We start from the raw sequence: 21,327 nt of genomic DNA, 5'->3' as shown, positions 1-21,327 counted from the left end.
GACTGAGCAGATTGGGTTTGTACTCGTTGGAATTTAGAAGGCCGAGGGGGGATCTTATAGAGACCTATAAGATAATGAAGGGGCTGGCTAGGGTAGAGGTGGAGAGATTCTTTCCACTTAGAAAGGAAGCTAGAACTAGAGGGCACAGCCTCAAAATAAAGGGGGGGTCAGTTTAGGACAGAGTTGAGGAGGAACTTCTCTCAGAGGGTGGTGAATCTCTGAAATTCTCCACCCACTGAAGAGGTGGAGGCTACCTCGTTGAATATGTTTAAATCACGGATAGATGGATTCCTGATCGGTAAGGGAATTAGGGGTTATAGGGATCAGGTAGGTAAGTGGAACTGATCAACTTCAGATCAGCCGTGATCTTATTGAATGGTGGGGCAGGCTCGAGGGGCTAGATGGCCTACTCCTGCTCCTATTTCTTATGTTCTTATTTGGTTCCTTAGATCATAGTGGATTTGATTGTGGCCTCAAGTCCACATTCCAGCCTACCCCTGGGAACCTTTGGCTTCCCTGTTAAGCCAGGAATCTAGCTATCCTTAATATAGTTAATGACCCTGCCTCCACAGCTTTCTGGGGATGAAAGTTGCAAAGACGCATGACCCACAGAAAAAAATATCTCCTCAGTCACCAATGGGAGATCCCTTTGGGTCCGATTCTCCTATTGTGACCCGCAACGTTTCTGGCGGGTCGAATTGGAAGGTGCGTGTGTCAGCCATTTTGCGGGTTTCCCGTGAGTATTTACGACCCACACGCACCTCCCAACCGAAACAAAATGGCACTGTTGGGAACGCGAAGTCCGGCGGGAAGTGAGTTAAGTAATTTGAATATGTTTTAAATGTAATTGAAATTCATTTCAATGTGATTATCCGTTCCATGCCGGCCCCGATAGCATCTCCTACCCCGCCAGGAGTACTTCATTCCGGCGGGGTTTAGAGTAGCTCCCCACATTCGGGGAACTAGTGGAAGACCCTGCCGAAGTGAAAGGGGGGGGGGGCGCAATCGGGGCCCCCCAGGGGGTCGGGTGACAGGGGGAAGAGGTGCTCCCTGGGCACTAGCAGTGCCAGCCTGTGCCCCCTGGCACTGCCCATGGGGCAAAGCACCCATGCCCAGGGCACCCTGGCACTGTCCATTGGGCATCAGGCAGTACCAACAGGGCGGGGGGGGGTCCTGCTGCCATTCTGCATGGGGATCGGTCAGGTTGGAGGGAGGTCAGCGATCAAGGCGGGCTGAACATCGGGACACTCCGGGGCGGGGGGTGGGGGGGTGGGGGGGGTGGGGGGTCAGGGTTTGCCCAGGAATTGTTGCGGGGGGGCTGGAGGGTCAGCACTGCAGTGGTCCTGAGCTGGCCAGCAAACAGGGAGACTGACAGGTTGGGATCACTGCGCATGCGCAGAGTTTCAGAGCTGTCAGACTCTGACACAAATAGGCCCCACCCCCTGGGTTTTTAGTGATATTCCCGATTGTGACCTCTGCATTGCACAGAGTGGGGAGATGCGAGTGAGAAGCTGCACTGAAAAAACAGTCGAGATCTAGAACAGTTTTCCCACCAATTCAGCACTTTTGGGAGAATCGCCAACCCTCCCCCCCCCCACCCCCTCCTTATTTTTAACCTGTGTCCCTTACGTTCTAGTTCCTCCCACAAGGGGAAAACATTCTTTCTGTAACCATCCTGTCAAGCCCCCTCAGGATCTTGTATGTTTCAATAACATATACTGTTATCCTTCTCAATCCCAATTTACAGGTCCAACCTGTCCCCGCAAATAATCCTCTTATCCCAGGAATCGGACTGACAATTCTCTGAACTGCTTCACACATTTCTATTATTTCTTAAACATGGAGACCAAAACTAAACACAGTACTTCAGATGCAGTCTCACCAACACCCTGTACAAACTGTAGCAAAACATCCCTGCCCATATATTCCATTCAATAAATAATATCCCATTCTGCTTCCTAATCTCTTGCATATTAACCTTTTGAGATTCATGGACCAGGACACCAATATAATATAAAACTTTTCTACTCTTCCTGCCAAAAGTTTGCATTTTTCCACATTATACACCCATCTGCCAAATTTTTCTCCCACTCACTTAATCTATCTATATCTTTTTGCAGGCTCATGTCCTCTTCACAACTTACTTTCCTAACCATCTTGGTGTCTCAGCAAATTTAGCAATCATACATTTGGTCCCTTCAGCCAAGGTATGCATACGAATTATAAATAGTTGAGGCCCCAGCATTGATCACATTTTGCCAACCAAAAATGATCCATATGTGCCTCCTCTCCTTTCCCAATAGCTAACCAATCCTCTATCCATGCTAAACATTACCCCCTATACTGTATGCTCTTATTTTGTGTAGTAACCTTTGATCCAGCACCTTGTCAAGCGTCTTCCAGAAATCCCATGCACAACATCCACACAGGTGCTTGTCACTTATTCAAAGAACCCTAACAAATAATCAAAGAACACTAATAAATTAGTCTATTTCCAATCACAAAACCAGGTTGACTGCCTGATTACACTGAGATTTTTTAAGTACCCTGCTATAACCTCCTTAATATATTCTAGTATTTTCCCCATGATACGTGTTAAGCTAACTGGACTGTAGTTACCTGCTTTCGGTTTCATCCCTCCCTTTTTGATTAAGAAGTTATAAACAGCCACTTCTTTTAAGACCCTAGGATGAAATCCATCAGGACCTGGGGAACGTATAAAGCTCGGCACAACATCGTGGGCCGAAGGGCCTGTTCTGTGCTGTACTGTTCTATGTTCTAACGTCAAGTTTCAGGTAAAACAATTTTCTCATTATCCTTTCCGATGATTCTAATTGTTTTAGCAATACTCTGTGCCATGGAGATAGACTTGATTCTTCACGATCCCAAGTGCTTCCCAATGGTACATGTGATATTAAAGGTGAACAACAGTCAAACCCAGATCAATCTTGTGTATTTTCAAACTGTTAAATGTTTAGCAGTAAAACCTGAGTTAATAAATCAACCATCCTCTTGAGCATGAGTCAATAGAGAAGACAATAATTTAATGATCACCTTGAAAACACTGATCTTAACCACAATACCAAACAAAATCACCCAAATCAATTTGAAATGTTGAACAGAATACTTGAGGTACATATTTAATAGAAATTTGGGGAAAGTGGGAGATAGTTTATGTTCCTCCATGTCTCCCTTCCATTTTCCAATAGAGTGTGGCTGGATTTCCTTTTGGCAACCAATCGATACCTTTCAAAGATCAAGGACTTGTAACACTGAAATTATGGTGCAGCATTATTGGACATTTTCAGTAATTTACCAACATGGCAAGCTTCCACTCATGTCTACAAATAGAACTAAAATGTGAATTTTTGCATTTTGAGTGATTGATTAGTGCTAGATCTGGCATCAGTCGAGAGATGAAACATAACCTTATTCAGCTCAATGCCCATTTTGCTTATAATTTTGGTGAAGCATTTTTGTTTTGTCAAAGGCAGGTTGTTGATACTGCAATACACAGCTGTCCCATACTCTACTTTTGATCACAATCCACAGTTACAGTGCTGTCCAGGACAGTTTCTGAGCCTACCCCTCATCCCTTTTTCAACTAGAAGCTTAACCTTAAATTCCATCATGCAATGGGCACTGGTGCATTTAAGGGGAAGTTAGATAAAGACATTACAGAGAAAGGAATAAGTGTTGAAGTAGTGGGAGGAAGTTTGATTGGTTTAATATATTGTCACATGCATTGGTATACAGTGAAAAGTATTGTTACTTGCACACTAAACAGACAAAACATACCATACATAGGGAAGGAAAGGAGAGTGAGTTCAGAATGTAGTGTTACAGTCATAGTTAGGGTGTAGCGAAAGATCAACTAATGCGAGGTAGGTCCATTCAACAGTCTGATGGCAGCAGGAAAGAAGCTGTGCTTGAGTCGGTTGGTACGTGTCCTCAGACTTTCGTATCTCTTTCTCGATGGAAGAATGTGGAAGAGAGTATGTCCAGGGTGCGTGGGGTCTTTGATAATGCTGGCTGTTTTTCCGAGGTAGCGGGAAGTGTAGATCGTATTAATGGATGGGAGGCTAGTTTGAGTGATGGACTGGACTTCGTTCATGATCCTTTGTAGTTTATTGCAGTCTTGGATGAGCAGGAGCCATATTAAGCTGTGACACAACCAGAATGGAGGCATCTGTAAAAGTTGGAGTGTCGTAGCGGATATGCCGAATTGCCTTAGTCTCCTGAGAAAGTAGAGGACTTGGTGGGCTTTCTTAACTATAGCGTCAGCAAGGAGGAGCCAGGACAGGTTGGTGATCTGGACACTTAGAAACTTCGGCCTCATTGATGTAAAAAGGGCATTTCCTCCACTATGCTTCCTGAAGTCGATGACCATCTCCTTCGTTTTGTTGACATTGGGGGAAGAGATCATTGTCGTCACACCAGTTCACCAGATTCTCTCTTTCCTGTGCTCCATCTCATCATTGTTTGAGATCCGACCACTATGATAGTGTCATCAGCAAACTTAAAAATCAAATTGGAGGGAATTTGGCAATACAGTCAGATGAATAAGGAGTAAGGGGCTGAGGACACTGCCTTGTGGGGCACCGGTGTTGAGAATGATCATGGAGGTGGTGTTGTTGCCTATCCTTACTGAGTTCACGTGCAGCAGAAACACTGGCAAGCATCAGTTGATCCAAATAGCTTGTTTCTGTCTTGTAAATGCTAATGTGATAACATGGAACGATAGAAAACACGTTTCCACATTTCAAGAATATGAAAGTAGAATTCACATGCTTTCACTCTATGGTACTGTTAAGGTGACAGATTTTGCTCAAATGACAACTAATTTGCTTTTCCACATGCCAAATATTCATTCTTCCCCAGCCCCTCCCATACCAGATTTGAGTAGTGCATCCCCCAAGCATGAGGAAAACAAAAATGTAAAAATTCTGTTATCACATCTTCCTAGGGTTTAAATTTGAACTTGCTAGATCATGATTTAAAACATACATGTATATAAAAATTTAAGCAAAGGAAAAATACCAATACTTGTGAATTTAATTACCAACTTCATTGAAATCCTCAAAAGAAATTTTGCCTGTGCCATTCCGATCATAATCTCTCAGTATCTTCAACACGTCAACCTTCTTTACATCAAATCCCAGTGCTCTCATTGCAACCTAACAGGCCAGTAAAAAAAAAAAGATTAAAGAGGATGATTCTAAAATAGCAACAGTGTGTGTCAAAATTGAAGAGTTCTCATTGATTTTGATTATCTTTATTATTCCAGCTGAGTACATAACTGAAAAGTTTATAAAACATACAACAATGCACAATTCCCCACATACAGTGTACCCATCATCCTGTGAGTAAAGCAAAAGAATGATTAGATAGGGTGGACAGTGAGAGCCTTTTTCCTCGGATGGTGATGGCTAGCACGAGGGGACATAGCTTTAAATTGAGGGGTGATAGATATAGGACAGATGTCAGAGGTAGGTTCTTCACTCAGTAGTAAGGGTGTGGAATGCCCTGCCTGCAACAGTAGTGGACTCGTCAACATTAAGGACATTTAAAGGGTCATTGGATAAACATATGGATGATATTTGAATAGTGTAGGTTAGATGGGCTTTAGAATCATTTCACAGGTCAGCGCAACATCGAGGGCTGAAGGGCCTGTACTGCACTGTAATGTTCTATGTTCTATGATTCCAGATAATCCTACTCCCAAACCAAATGACAAACCATATAAGCTTCAAATATATTTTTAAAAATACTGCAATTTGAAATGTGGCATATATTCTGCATTGTACCACCACCCAAAGATTGGAGATTTTGTTCAACATGATAAAATAACTGCAATCTCCACAATATAAATACATTAGAGTTTTGTCAATTAACTTTGATCAACCTACATTTTATCAACATACTATAAATCATTATTTGTCCATAATACCATATTATCAGAGAAGCCAGCTTCATCGTGCTCTTATTATTAGGGACCAGATCAGAAATTTCAAAAGGTATACTATGAAGTTAGCCTAGACTCTAACTTTTAATGATTTGGGCATTAGGGTGAGCATAAGGTATTCCGCTCCAGTTATGATTCAACTGACCCACTAGGAAGATTATCAAAAAAAATTTAAAAATAAAGTTAGAATATAACAAAAAAGTTCCTAACAGGTTAGAATGCCTAACAGTTAGCCACCTCCATAGTTCCAATTGTAAACAGCACCGTATAGGCGTAAATCCCTCATTCAAACCAGTTAGTACCAAAAACAGATATGCTCACATGGATGCTAGATTACCAGCCTTTTAACATCTCTGGGTAGAGAACCAGACAGACATCTGTCTTCTGACTCTCACACACAACCACCTCCAGAGAGAGATCCACTCCCAAACAGCAGAATTTCAGAGATTTATTTCCTGTCAGGTTCCAGTCTCAACATCTAGAGAGGAAAAGAGGGGCAATGCTCTCTAACAACTCCAAACAGTGTCTAAGTTTGATTCCTCTGTATAAGCCTAGCTCCACCTAGACACATGATTTTCTTTCAATCAACCCAATCAAGAAAAACCGCAGGGAACACTAAAATAACAGAACAGAATTAGTTCCTATTGAAGCCAACATTCTCACAATTAGGAGCAATTATGCTATTGCAGTAACAATACAAGCCGGATACAGACCCAGCAGCACCAGTTAGAACAGATTGTTAAAACAAATCCTGCACGATAAAAAACATGCATTTCTTAAAGGCATAATATCATCACACTATTAAAAAAAAACTCAGCTTAACTAGCACTAGTTTTTTTTCTGCATTAAATTAAGAACAACACACCATTTTGATAGTTGGTTTCTTCTTTAACTTAAGAAATCAAAAATGGAAGCTTGAAAATTGGACTTGAAATATTATGTATTTTTGTTAACTATTAATGTCTTGCTGTCATGTCAGGTAGGATATCTTGTCACAGCCCCTGGCAGTGCAAAGTGGGAAATGCCCACTGAATAAGAAAAGTTATGCTACCTAGGTTTAATCAAGGTAAAAAGGTCACATTTGGAGGCAGTGATGGCCTAGGTGATGGCATATTAGTTAAAAGAAGTTGTTCCTTCATGCATTCTTATAATTCGTTCATGGGATGTGGGCATGGTTGGCTAGGCCAGTATTTATTGTTCATTGCTATCAAGAAGATGGTGAACTACTGCAGTCAATGTGGTGTAGGTATAGCCACAGTGCTGTGGGACAGGGAATTTCAGGATTTGAGCTAGAGAGAGGGAAAGAAAGAACAGCGATAGATTTCCACATCAGGATACCAAATGGCTTGGAGGGGAACTTCCAGATGCTGGTATTTGTGTCTGCGCTGCCCTTGTCCTTCTAGATGATAGCAGCTGTGGGTTTGGAAGGTGCCGTCTACGGATCTTTGGCAAGTTCTTACAGTGCATCTTGTAGATGGTACACACTACTACCACTGAGTCAATGCAGGCTTTGGGGAGTCAGGAAATTAGTTACTCGCTACAAGATTCCTAGCCTCTGACATGCTTTGTAGTAAGAGTTTTAACAACACCAGGTTAAAGTCCAACAGGTTTATTTGGTAGCAAATACCATTAGCTTTCGGAGCGCTGCTCCTTCGTCAGATGGAGTGGAAATGTGCTCTCAAACAGGGCACAGAGACACAAAATCAAGTTACAGAATACTGATTAGAATGCAAATCCCTACAGCCAACCAGATCTTAAAGATACAGACAATGTGGGTGGAGGGAGCATTAAGCACAGGTTAAAGAGATGTGTATTGTCAAATAAACCTGTTGGACTTTAACCTGGTGTTGTTAAAACTCTTACTGTGTTCACCCCAGTCCAACGCCAGCATCTCCACATCATGCTTTGTAGTCACAGTATTTATATAGCTAGTCCAGTTTAGTTTCTGGTCAATGGGAACCTCCAAAACGTTGATAGTGGGGCATTCAGTGATGGAAATTCCATTGATCAGTTCGTTTTTAACTTTTTAAATTGTATTTGTAGAGTCACAAGTAGTCTTACATTAGCACTGTAATTAAGTTACTGTGAAAATCTCCTAGTCGCCACCATCCAGCACCTGTTCGGGTACACGGAGGGAGAATTAGCATGGCCAATGCACCTAACCAGCAGTCTTTCCGACAGAGAGGAAACCCATGCAGACACGGGGAGAGCGTGCAGACAGCACCACAGTGACCCAAGCCAGGAATCGAAAGCAGGTCCCTGGCACTGTGAGGCAGCAGTGCTAACCCTGTGCCACCATGTCAAGGGGAGGTGGTTGGATTCTCTCATTGGAGATGGTTGTTGCTTGGCATGAATGTTACCGAGCCTGCATATTGTCTAGGTCCTGCTGCATTTGGACATGGACTGCTTCAGTATCGGAGGACTCACGAATGGTGCCAAACATTGAGCAAGCATCCCCAATTCTGACCTTATGATGGAGGGACGTCATTAATTAAGCAGCTGAAGGCTGAAAGCTCCACCCATCCCCCCAAAGACAGATCATCCATTCAGCACTTCAGCTGAAGATTGTCACAAATCTTCAACCTTATCTTTAGCACAGATGTGCTGGACTCTCCCATTATTGGAGGATGGGGATATTAGTGGATTCTCCTCCTTCAGTGAGTATTGTAATTCTTTACAACCATTCACTGCTGGATGTAGCAGGACTGCAGACTTTTGATCTGATTCGTTGGTCGTGGGATCGTTTCACCGTTGTCTATTGCATGCTGTTTGACATGCAAATAATTCTGTGCTGTAGCTTCGCCAGGTTGACTCGTGCATTCTTCACTGAGCCAGTGTTGATCTCTGTGTGGGAGACTACGCAGGTTTTGTAAGCCCACAGAGAAACAGGAATTCCAAAAATGAACAGGACACTGTTTCAGTGAGGAACAAAGCAGAAAGTGTGAAGGATACTCCTCATCCTTATTTTGAAAAGTAAGTAGTAATCTGAAATTGTAAATTGGATTGAGAAGGCATGAAAATGAATACATGATGGAATAAAGAACGAGAAAAGGAAAAGATTCTTCTTTTTTTCTACTTGGAAGCATTATTGTCTAAATGTTTAAGCCCACAAGCTATGGAAAAGTCCACCTTCTGCAGAGAAGAAAAGCATTAAAGTTCTTGTCACCGAATAAAAATTTCATTACATTCAATACTTTTAATCATTTGGAACAACTACTGAAAGAAAAGGGGAGATGATATAATTTGCATTTTTTTTGTAAACATATTCTCTTTTGATGAATTGGTCGGAGTTAAAAATTGGAACTACTGAGATTTAACTAACCTTTCAAATGGTGAAAACACAACTTTCATGGAGACCACAGTGAAATTCTAGCTGCCCTCACAAGACAATTGAATACATTTCTAAATTTTGTGCATTTTAAAAGATACAAAGATTGAGAGAGGCAGGTAAGATAGCATTTGGCTCTTTCAATTAAGAAAGTTAAAAAAATACCTAGGTGGTGAAGTGACAAATTCACACATCGAATGATGTTTTATTCCACCTTCTTATAAAACTACAAGGAGTTAAGGCTTGCAGCAATTTTTAAAATTTATCAAGCAACCATTTTTGCATTCTTGTATGCAAATATATAAATTTGATAATTCCCATGTTTAATTTAAATGGATATTTCCCCATGGTGACAGAGGAAATTATGAATTGACAAATTAACACCTTGGGCTCTTAAGCAAAGCTACAGTGGATGCGCAGTTTCTCATTTATTTTTAAAAGATGTTCATGACATTCCAGACCACATGGGGGTTGATGGCATAGCAAGAGATCCAGCTGTTTTGTGGTGTGATATATTTCCTGGTACTACTGCAAGAATTAGTAGAAAGAAACACTTTTATCAGTCAGCTCAACTCTAGAACATGCACTTTCCACAGTAAACTATATATTTATCAATCGTCTGAAGAACGCAATAGATAAATCCACAAGTCAAATAGCTGAAGTAATAACAGTTATACTAAATGCACAGTGCTCAGCTATCAAAATAGGTTCAAACCAAAATGTACCTTTAGTTCATGATAATCTATTGCTTTATCTTTATCAGTATCAAATAAATCAAAAGCTTCCTTAATCTCCTGTTTCTGTTCTTCTGTCAATTCTCGACGCTTTTTCTTTTTTGGTTTGTCTATGGCAAGTTCGTTTCTGAAAGACGGGGGAAAATAAAATTAACTCGTGTCTTTTGTATTAAAAAATGGCTGCACAAAATCAAATCAAACAACATTTGGACATATTGTTTTTCACAAAGCACTAAAATAGTTTTGAAACTTTGTAGCTATATGCACCACTCAATTTCTAAAGAAATAATTATTGCTCATCCACTCTATAATATTTGTACAAATGAGAATTTGGCTCAGTCAATAATCAGTCAACCCCATAGTCAATACAGTTCATATTTTGGCTTACATAAAGAGTCACAATGAATGATGTGAAATATTTGTTTTTAAAGAATGAAAATGTTTCAATTGTTACTTTGTCAGCTTCCTACAGAATGTCTAGGCAATGAACTCAAGTGAAGGAATTAGGGGTCAACCAGAATATTGCTAAGAAAATAAAAAATTAAAATAAACATTTTAAATCTGCAAATGCTGGAAGTCCAAAAAAAATAGAAAATGCTGAACCCAATCAGCATTTTAGCATCTGTAAAAGAGAAGTACATCATTCACGTGATGTACTGCAGCAACTCACCAAGGTGGCTTCAACAGCACCTTCCAAACCAGCAACCTCTATTACCTTGAAGAACAAGGGCAGCAGATACATGGGAACACCACCCACACTTGGGACTACATACTGCATTGCTTTTCCTTCATGGTTGCTGGGTCAAAATCCTGGAACTCCCTTGCTAATAGTACCCGAGTGAATCCTACACCACCATATGGACAGCAGTGGTCCAAGAAGGCAACTCAACACCACTTTCTCATGGGCAATTATGGATGGACAACAAATGCTGGTCTAGGCAATTGCACCCTGTGAAAAAATATATAATTTGAAAAAGAAACTGCAATTGAATATACTATCGGTTCAAGTACAATTAAGCTCCTTTCCCCAAGAAGGAGAAAGGCAAGACAAACAAAGCCAAGTTCCTTAGATGACACTCCGGTTTTCCCACTGGTGTGGGTACTTGACCATGAATCTCCCAAATTAGCTCTGAGTGATTGCAAAGATCTAAAACAACAGTAAGAAGTGGTTTTAATATGTTTATGAACCAAGGGAAAAGTCAATAGGAATTTACATAAGGCAATAAAAGAAATAGCTTTGAAGTAGTTGTTTAGGTCATTTTATTTATATATATAAATAAAAATTTTAAGTGAGGCAAAGATAGGGTACATTTTGTTTTCAAAATGCAAAAGATAAAGTAAAGAAACAAATTGGATCAGGTCGGGATAATGAGCACTTCTGAGACAGGGTGAAATAAGAGGATAGAGATATCAAAGGGAAAGCATTTAACAAAACACTGAAGCACATGTGAAAGGGTTGCTCCTTAGATTACCCAGAAGGTAGCACAGTAGCTTGTCAAATCTTCCAGAAGACATCATGAACCAGGCCAGACCAGGAGAATCAGGTGCTGTCAGCCTCAAAAGCAAAAAGGCACAGGTAGAATTTTTGGAATTCTATAGATTTAAACTTCTATAAGGATTGTTGCCAAGCAGAAAAGGGAAGGTTAGCTCTGAGTTTAAGTCAGGATCATTTCAAACTGTTTGAAAGTACTGTTAACTATGTACTTTACTGGATGGTCCATTTACATTAATACACTTTATTTACTTCGTCCAGTAGCATTCTACCTTCTAGCAGAATTAGGAATTAATTAGTCAACCGAACCCCGTTGCCTAGTAACCTCATCTATGCAAATCCAGTAGGTTCAAGGGATGCTCCTAACACTTGCAGTCCTGGGAACGAGAAGGGAGTCATCTTCCCTGACTTTTTTTCTGTCCCCTTTTCAGTGGAGGCTGAATTGCAGCTATTCATTATAGCTAGAAGCTGAATCCTTCGATCCTTTTCAAAAACCTTGGTAGCTTGTAGCTCCCTGGCCTGCCCCTGGTAATAGGGTATATGCTCTATACTTCTTTGTTCCAACAGAATGCGGTCTGTCTAATTAAACCTATTTCCCATATGCCAAAGGGCAAACTGCTTGTTGGCCAAAGCTCACAAGAAAATACAAAAATACAATTTAAGTCTATAATACTTGTTCAAAAATGATTATATACATGCTTAAACAGACAATACCTCATATAGCATATAAAAGTGAGGTACACTGTGATACCTTTGATATATAGAAAGCACATTGCGGTCCCTATTTTAAACTAATCTACTTTGTTTTAATAGTCTCAGAAAGCAGTGATTTCTGTATCCCCTGTTACAGTGTCTGAGGGACATAAGAACATAAGAAATAGAAGCAGGAGTCGGCCATCTAGCCCCTCGAGCCTGCCCCACCATTCAATAAGATCACAGCTGATCTGAAGTGGATCAGTTCCACTTACCTGCCTGATCCCTATAACCCCTAATTCCCTTACCAATCAGGAATCCATCTATCCGTGATTTAAACATATTCAACGAGGTAGCCTCCACCACTTCAGTGGGCAGAGAATTCCAGAGATTCACCACCCTCTGAGAGAAGAAGTTCCTCCTCAACTCTGTCCTAAACTGACCCCCCTTTATTTTGAGGCTGTGCCCTCTAGTTCCCTTTCTAAGTGGAAAGAATCTCTCCATCTCTATCCTATCCAGCCCCTTCATTATCTTATAGGTCTCTATAAGATCCCCCCTCAGCCTTCTAAATTCCAACGAATACAAACCCAATCTGCTCAGTCTCTCCTCATAGTCAACACCCCTCATCTCTGGTATCAACCTGGTGAACCTTCTCTGCACTCCCTCCAAGGCCACTATATCCTTCTGCAAATAAGGGGACCAATACTGCACACAGTATTCCGGCTGCGGCCTCACCAATGCCCTGTACAGATGCAGCAAGACATCTCTGCTGACATGATCATAAACCATAGGGGCAGAGCTTATGGTTTTGACATCTTGAATAAATCACTCTGCCATATTATTTAATACAGGCCTCCACTTCTCATTATTCGTAACGCAGAAATTCAAGTTCTGGAACAACCTCAGGGTAGTCTAGAGTTATGACAAAGCACTGATATGCAAAAAAGTTAGTTAAATAATACAATGTGTTATATTAATGCAGTTGTATGCCACAACATTTACTATATTCATAAGGTTCACAAAGAATAAAGTCCACACTATCAGGGTTTAAATTTAGCAAAGTGACTGGTAAACTACTGACAGCTCAAACCTACTGGTAATTTCAGCCTCAAGCCTCTGAGCAACTTTCACTTGTAATCCGGTAAAGAGGCGATGGTGTAGTGGTATTATCGCTAGACTATTAATCCAGAAACTCAGTGAAGGTTCTGGGGACCCAGGTTCAAATCCCATGGCAGATGGTGAATTTGAATTCAATTTTAAAAAATCTGGAATTAAGAATCTATTGATGACCATGAAGCCAGTGTCGATTGTTAGAAAAACCCACCTGGTTCGCTTCATGTCCGTTAGGGAAGGAAATCTGCTGTCCTTACCTGGTCTGGCCTACATATGACTCCAGAGCCACAGCAATGTGGTTGACTCTCAATTGCCCTCCGAAATGGCCTAGCCAAGGGCAACTAGGGATGGGCAATAAATGCTGGCCAGCCAGCAACACCCATGTCCCACAAATGAATAAAATAAAATCAGCAGCTGCTTTCGACTGACAGTTCTTCTGTTTTCTAAACAATAACTGGCCACAGCAAATGTTTTTCAACAAATACATGAAGATTCATACAAGGTTTTGTCAAACCTCGCAAAATTGTACTATCTACCATGAGCAATAGATTAATCTACAGGATGTAGTGATGATTTAGTCAATGCACTATTATGGTTCTGCATGGCCCAAGAATGAAATTCAAAGATATTGATTGGAAGATACAAAGACATCTGTATACAAAGGGATATGGTCCCCGGAAGGGTAGGGGGTTTTAGTTAAGTTGGGCAGCATGATCGGTGCAGGCTTGGAGAGCCGAAGGGCCTGTCCCTGTGCTGTAATTTTCTTTGTACCAATTTATTTTGATACTGGGGATAGTTAGTTTGGATAATGCTGACAAGAGGTGACAGACTATGGTCTTTCTTTAACAGTAAAACTCAATATAATGTAAATTTGGGTTCCAAATAGGTTGGTCTCAGCAATCTCTTAATTCTGGTGAAATGGTACGATGACAATAATCTCTCCCTCAATGTCAGTAAAACTTAGGATATAGTCATCGACTTCAGGAAACGTAGTGGAGAACATTCCCCCTGTCTACATCAACAGGAGTGAAGTTTCTCAGTATCCAGATCACCAACAACCTGTCTTGGACCCTCCGCACCAATGCTATAGTTAAGAAAAGCCACCAACACCTCTACTTTCTCAGGAGGCTAAGGAAATTTGGCATATCCACTACGAATCTCACCAATTTTTAAAGATGCACCATAGAAAGCATCCTTTCTGGGTGTATCACACGTTGGTATGGCTCCTGCTCGGACCACGACTGCAAGAAACTATGAAGGGCTGTGAACATAGCCCAGTCCATCAAGCAAACCGGCCTTCCATCCACTAACTCCGTCTACACTTCCTGCTGCCTCAGAAAAGCAACCAGCAGAATCAAGGACCCCACACACATACTCTCTTCCACCTTCTTCCATTGGGAAAAAGATACTAAAGTCTGAGGTCACATACCAACCAACTCAAAAACAGATTCTTCAAGGGTGTCATAGACCTACCATATATCAAGTTGATCTTTCTCTACACCCTAGCTATGACTGTAACACTATATTCTGCCCCCTCTCCCGTGTACTCTATGAACAGTATGCTTTGTCTGTATAGCGCACAAGAAACAATACTTTTCAATCTATACCAATAGATGCAGAACAGAATCATAGAATCCTACAATGCAGGAGGCAGCCATTCAGCCCGAGTCTGCACTGACCGCAATCCCACCCAGGCCCCCATGCATTTACCCTAGCTAGTCCCTCTGACATTAAGGGGCAATTTAGCACGGCCAATCCACCTAACCCGCACATCTTTGGACTGTGGGAGGAAACCACACAGACATGGGAAGAACGTGCAAACTCCACACAGACTCCACCAAGCCGGGAATCAAACCCGGGTCCCTGGCACTGTGAGGCAGCTGTGCTAACCAGTGTGCCACCGTGCCACCCATGTGACAATAAATCAAAAAAATCATTTTTGTGATGTGGACGTCACTAATTAGGACAGCATTTATTGTGTTTCCCCAATTGAGTCACCTCCTTGAACTGCTGCAGCCCATAATTATTAATAATTCATTATTCCAAGCTCCCAGGTACATGCAACACTCAAGACCAAATAATGCAATGAATTAGTGGGAAAAAAAAATTACTACAGCTTGGACTATGTAACTGTCTTCAATCTATATGGTTCACATGCTATAACAGCCCAAACAGCCACCTCAAAAGTCACGGTGCTTGATTGTTGAGTCATCTTCACAACTGACAAATCTGTCAAACCTTAACAAGGATATTAATTAAATAATTAAGACTTCAAAATATTGGTCATAGATTTCCAGAACATCAAGGTGCAAGAAACACCATCACCTCCCATGACACAATGTTTTGTCCTTCCTTCAGTGTCTACATTGCATTGTAGGAGCCCATTCACCAAATAATCTACAGCTGTTCAAGCGCACCAACCTGCAACTTCAGAAGGTGCAACTGGGGATGGGCAATAAATGTCAGTTTTGCAAAAACCATCCACACCCCAAACATGAAGTGACAATCTGACTGCTTTCATGGAGTCATTTATCACGCAGTTTGCAGGTTTACTGAATTCAATTTTACAACTTACCATGATAGAATATTCCACCTCTTGGTTGCTTGTGCAGCACCATTTCCAATACACAACCAAGCATTGTTGGAGTTTGTCCACAAATGACCTACATGCAATGCCAAATACTCTGGTTGAATCCAAAAACCCTTGGGCAATTCAGATTGGCAATGCTTAACTGCATTCCCACTGTCCTTCCAGTCTCTCATCCAAGAAAAATAATAAACTTTGACACACACTTGGAATTGTATGCAGTCTAACACTTAGACATACTCAAACACAGGTACCTTGGCATAATGGGAAATAGGTTTAATTAGACAGACCGCATTCTGTTGGCATATCCTTAGAGCTTAGTAACAATTACAAATGGCAGGCCTGTTGTTGTTTAACTGGGCTAACAGTAAATGAAGAGCAGTAGGTTTTTACCCCCAACCCTGTACTTCAAAACACAATCCACACCAACATACAACTCAAAAGGCAAACAAATAGGTCAGTTTCCAAAACTTCTGGGCCTTGTTCATCCACTTCTACCATGGCATTACTTTTCCTAAATGGAATTGAAAATAGCACTAGAATAGAAGCTACTTCTTTCTACAGTATGTTTGCATTACATACATTGACATGATGATTCAATAGCTGACCCTCCCAGACAGTTAAACACTACTCCAGGTTGTGGCAAATGTCAATCATCTTTAAACCCATGTGGAATATTTAATTTGTTCATCTTTTTTAAAAAAAACCGAAATGATATTCAACATCAACGTCCACGTCTTTCATCTTCATCACCCTAAATCGATCGTGAAACACTGATAAAAGTGTGCTAAGGATTTAGACGCTTACCTGGTAAGCTGCTGACATAATGAAAGAGCAAGGAGCACCAACTTCATTCATCAAATTGGATAATTAGTGGCTGAAATGCGAAATGCAATCATATGGTGCATAGAAGACTATAAAATGGTAATTATTTTGCAGCTCTTCAGCAGACTTCAGACTATTAATAGCAATATATAATGAGAATTATATTCCTTGAAAGTTCAAGCATCTACAAATTCATTTTGTCAACTTAATAAGACTATTACTAGAGGATCTTTACCAGAGACCATATGAAGTTAGTGAATGCTTTGACTACCTTTTTCATCCTTTAGATGCTGTCTTTTCAGACTACACTATGCACTAAGCTACTGTTTTGTTAAATTAATTTATGAGATATGGGCACAAATGTCAAGGCCAGCAGTTATTGTCTGCGAGGTGGTGGTAAACCTCCTTTTAGAAATGCTGTGGTTTATTGAATGGAGGTACACTCATGGTACTATTAGATAGTGAGTTCCAGGATTTGACCCAGCAACAAAGAAGAGTGTTGGTTGACTTCGGATCTAACTTGGAGGTGTGGTGATCCCATGCACTTGTTCTTCGAGAACTCTTTGTCCCTTCATTTAACACAACATTTCTGCAGCTATGATTGGCTCAACCACACTCTCACCTCAACCCTAGAAACTCTAGTCCCCATTATTCTCTCTCAGACCTTGGCCATTTCCCGAGATGGCATTCATCTCTACTCCCTTAAGTCCAAGGGATGCAGGCTTGAACATATATAGCAGACAACTAATTTAGCACATCTTGCTCATATCTGCAAAAACTGCTCATTTTCCACTATTATCCTGCAATGAAGGTAACTGCTGGTTGCTTTCATTACTGCAAGCCCTCTCCACCCTCAACTCCAATAACAAATGCACGGAGCTCACGGATTCCAACGATCCGCCTGTAACTTCCCTCCCCTCCTCTAGCTCATCATCAGGTTAAACTTCTAAGACTCCCCCTAAACTTATTTTGCTCCCTGGTATCACTCCTATTGTCCATCATGTCCACTTGCCCATGCGACCAACCTCCTGCTTTTTCAACTCTATTCCTACTAACTGCTGGCTACTCAACTTCCATTCTTGGATCCCCAAAGTGACATTTTCTTTATACTCAGGTTCTCTCCCTCTCCCCTTCAAAATTTACCATGGGCGACACGATGGTTAGCACTGCTGCCTCACAGCACCAGTGACCCAAGTTCGATTCTCGGCTTGGGTCACTGTTTTTGCAGAGTCTGCATGTTAGAAATATAGAATATAGAAACCCTACAGTGCAGAAGGAGGCCATTCGGCCCATCGAGTCTGCACCGACCACAATCCCACCCAGGCCCTATCCCCACATATTTACCCGCTAATCCCTCTAACCTACACATCTCAGGACTCTAAGGGGCAATTTTTAACCTGGCCAATCAACCTAACCCACACATCTTTGGACTGTGGGAGGAAACCGGAGCACCCGGAGGAAACCCATGCAGACACGAGGAGAATGTGCAAACTCCACACAGACAGTGACCCGAGCCGGGAATTGAACCCGGGACCCTGGAGCTGTGAAGCAGCAGTGCTAACCACTGTGCTACCGTGCCGCCCGTCTCCACACGTCTGCATGCGTTTCCTCTGGGTGCTCCGGTTTCCTCCCAGTTAGAAAGGCATGCTGGTTAGGTGCACTGATCATGCTAAATTCTCCCTCAGTGCATCCGAACAGACACTGGAGTGTGGCAACTAGAGGATTTTCACAGTAGCTTTGTTGCAGTGTTAGTGTCAGCCTACTTATGACACTAATAAATAAACTTCAACAAACTTAAACATCATCTCTTTCCTTAAAAACCATTGACCCTTTCATCCTTGCAAACTACTGCCACACATCCAACCTCCCTTTCCAAAGTCCTGGAGTATATTGTCGCCTCCCAAATTTATGTCCACCTTCCCCAGAGTTCCATAATTAAATTTCTCCAAAAGGCAAGTTTCCATCCTTGCCACAATCCTAAAACAGCTATCAAAGTCTTAAATTATATCCATGCAATTGAGGCAAAGGCAAACTAACTCTTAACTTCTCTGCAGCCTTTGAAACAGTTGATCACATCATCTATCTCTAAAGCCTCTCCAGCATTGCTGAGTGGGACTGCATCCATCTGATTCAATTCTTATCTAATCACTAGAGAATAACCATCTTTGAATTTTCTTCCTATTCCCAGTTACCTCTAGTGCCCCACAAGGGACATCCTTGCATACCCCCTACTTATCACTCACATGCTGCCTCCCAGTGATCTTAACCAAAAACATAACATGAGATTCCATATGTATACCAATGACACACAGCACTATCTCACTGCCTTCACAACCCTTCCACTGTCTCCAAATTGACAGACTGCATAAACTTAGGAGTCATTGAAAACTCTGCTGCCTGTATCCCAAGCACATACCAAATAGCATTTACCCAACACTCATTTCACTGGCTCCCAGCTTAACACCACCTCAAATTTTTTAAAATGTCATCCTTGTTTTCAAGCCCCTCCATCCATTTGCTTCTTTGTAATCTCCTCTAACCCCATCACCCACCAAGACATCCACTCATCTAATTCTGGATTCCTGAAAAATCTCATCACTCCAACATTGGTGGCCAAGCTCCAGAATTATTTATCTAATCCCCATTAAAGTTAAATACACCATTTATTTATTATTCACAAGTAGGCTTACATTAACACTGTAATGAATTTACTGTGAAATTCCCCTGTGAAACACCCCTAAAACCTGCCTTTTTGCAAACTTCTGACCCCCTTATCACCTGATATGGCTCAGTATCTAATAGGTGGCACAGTGGTTAGTACTGCTGCCTCACAGCACCAGGGATCCGGGTTCGATTCCTGGCTTGGGTCACTGTTTGTGTGGAGTCAGTATATTCTCACCACATCTGCACGGGTTTCCTCTGGGCACTCCAGTTTCCTCCCAATCCAAAAGGCTGCTGGTTAGGTGCATTGGCTATGCTAAATTCCCACCTCAGTATGGGAGCACCAGAGTGTGCCAACTGGGGAATTTTCACAACAACATAATTGCAGTGTTGATGTAAGCCTACTTGTGACATTAATAAATAGTGTCTGGTAATAAAATGCTCCAAGGTGCTTCAACTTATGTTAAGGGTGCTATATCAATTCAAATCACCGTTGATGCGTAGGCACTGTGCAGGAAACAAAGCAGCCCATTTGCTCACAGTAAGCTCCCGCAAACAGTGTAACAATGACTGGAGGAGGAACTCCCCGGCTTTTACGAAGTTAAAGGCGCTAAAGGACAAGTTGTTATTGCCCAGTAAACCTCCCCACCGGTGCCATTAGTTGACCCACGGTTTGAGCCGCAAGATTCAATCCAATAACAGAAGAGGCCGAGGCGCCGCATAGGGCAAAGGCTGGCAACATAACCGGCGCTGCAGGATTATCGGAGCCAAACGGAATTGGGAAGGGGGGCGGTAGAAGGGAATTTTGTTCGCTGCCCCATTGCCAAAAACATCAAAATAACACAAGTCGACCCACCTGATCGACAGACTCATTGCCACAGCCGCTTCTAGTTCACCATCCAACCTGCCGACCCCCCCGAGTGTCCGCTTCCAGTGCACAACACTGGCTACCGACCCCCTCAAGCCCTGCCTCCCCCGACTCACCTCTGCGCCTATTGGGCAGATCGGGCTACTTGCTGCTCATGACAGGGCGGCGGAGCGACGCCTTCCTGTTATTGGCTGTTTGCGCTGTCAATCACAGCAAACCCGCCCAACCGCCAGTGCAGAGCTCGAGCAGCGACGGTTACAACTCTGACGGCCGGAGGTGAGGGCAGGCGCCAATCAGATGGCAGGTGACAAAGCGGACGCGGCGAATCCCTTACCTGCTGACGGCCAGGATCATTGGTGATGGCGTTGGCGTGGACACAGCTGCTCTAACAGGCTAGCACTGTACAGCTAAAGATCATGAGTGAGAAACATCCTAGGCAGACAGAATATAAACAACCATAGAATCCCTACAGTGCTGAAGGAGACCATTCGGCCATCGAGTCTATACCGACAACAATCCCACCCAGGTCCTATCCTCATAACCACACGTATTTATCCTACTAATCGCCCTGACACTAGGGACAATTTATCATGGCCAATCAATCTAACCCACACATCTTTGGACTGTGGGAGGAAACCAGAGTACCCAGAGGAAACCCACGCTGCATTCGGAATCATCAAAGTATCATTAATTCACCATCTGCAACATGAATGAGGGTGAACCGGTAGAATTATTTACAAACATCAAAATTGCAAGTGAGCTGACATGGCATTCTTTGTATTCATGGCTAATGGCATTTGCTACCAAATAAACCTGTTGGACTTTAACCTGGTGTTGTTAAAACTCTTACTACATCCTAAATGGAAAGTGGGAGGCCTTCAAAGGAGAAATTTTGAGAGTGCAGAGTTTGTATGTTCCTGTCAGGATTAAAGGCAAAGTAAATAGGAATAAGGAACCTTGGTTCTCAAGGGAGATTGTAACACTGATTAAGAGGAAGAGAGAGTTGTATGAAAGAGACAGGCAGCAAGGAACAGATCAGATGCTCGAGGAGTATAAAAAGT

The 21,327-nt window shown here is 42.0% G+C and overlaps 1 protein-coding gene across 1 annotated transcript in view; it reads right to left on the bottom strand.

The window, feature by feature from the left end:
- cetn3 (centrin 3) overlaps positions 1-20,395 on the bottom strand; it is a 29,020-nt gene extending 8,625 nt beyond the window's left edge. The window contains exons 1-3 of the mRNA XM_078215422.1: positions 20,255-20,395; positions 10,019-10,154; positions 5,063-5,177 (exon numbers count right to left, since the gene is read on the bottom strand). Coding sequence (XP_078071548.1) covers positions 5,063-5,177; positions 10,019-10,154; positions 20,255-20,271 — 268 coding nt within the window. The 5' untranslated portion in view covers positions 20,272-20,395. The remainder of the gene's footprint in view (positions 1-5,062; positions 5,178-10,018; positions 10,155-20,254) is intronic.
- Positions 20,396-21,327: the final 932 nt, after the last annotated feature.

The sequence above is a fragment of the Mustelus asterias genome, chromosome 6 (assembly GCF_964213995.1).
Source record: "Mustelus asterias chromosome 6, sMusAst1.hap1.1, whole genome shotgun sequence".
Lineage (NCBI taxonomy): Eukaryota > Metazoa > Chordata > Chondrichthyes > Carcharhiniformes > Triakidae > Mustelus > Mustelus asterias.
This window is presented reverse-complemented; position numbering and strand designations above follow the sequence as displayed.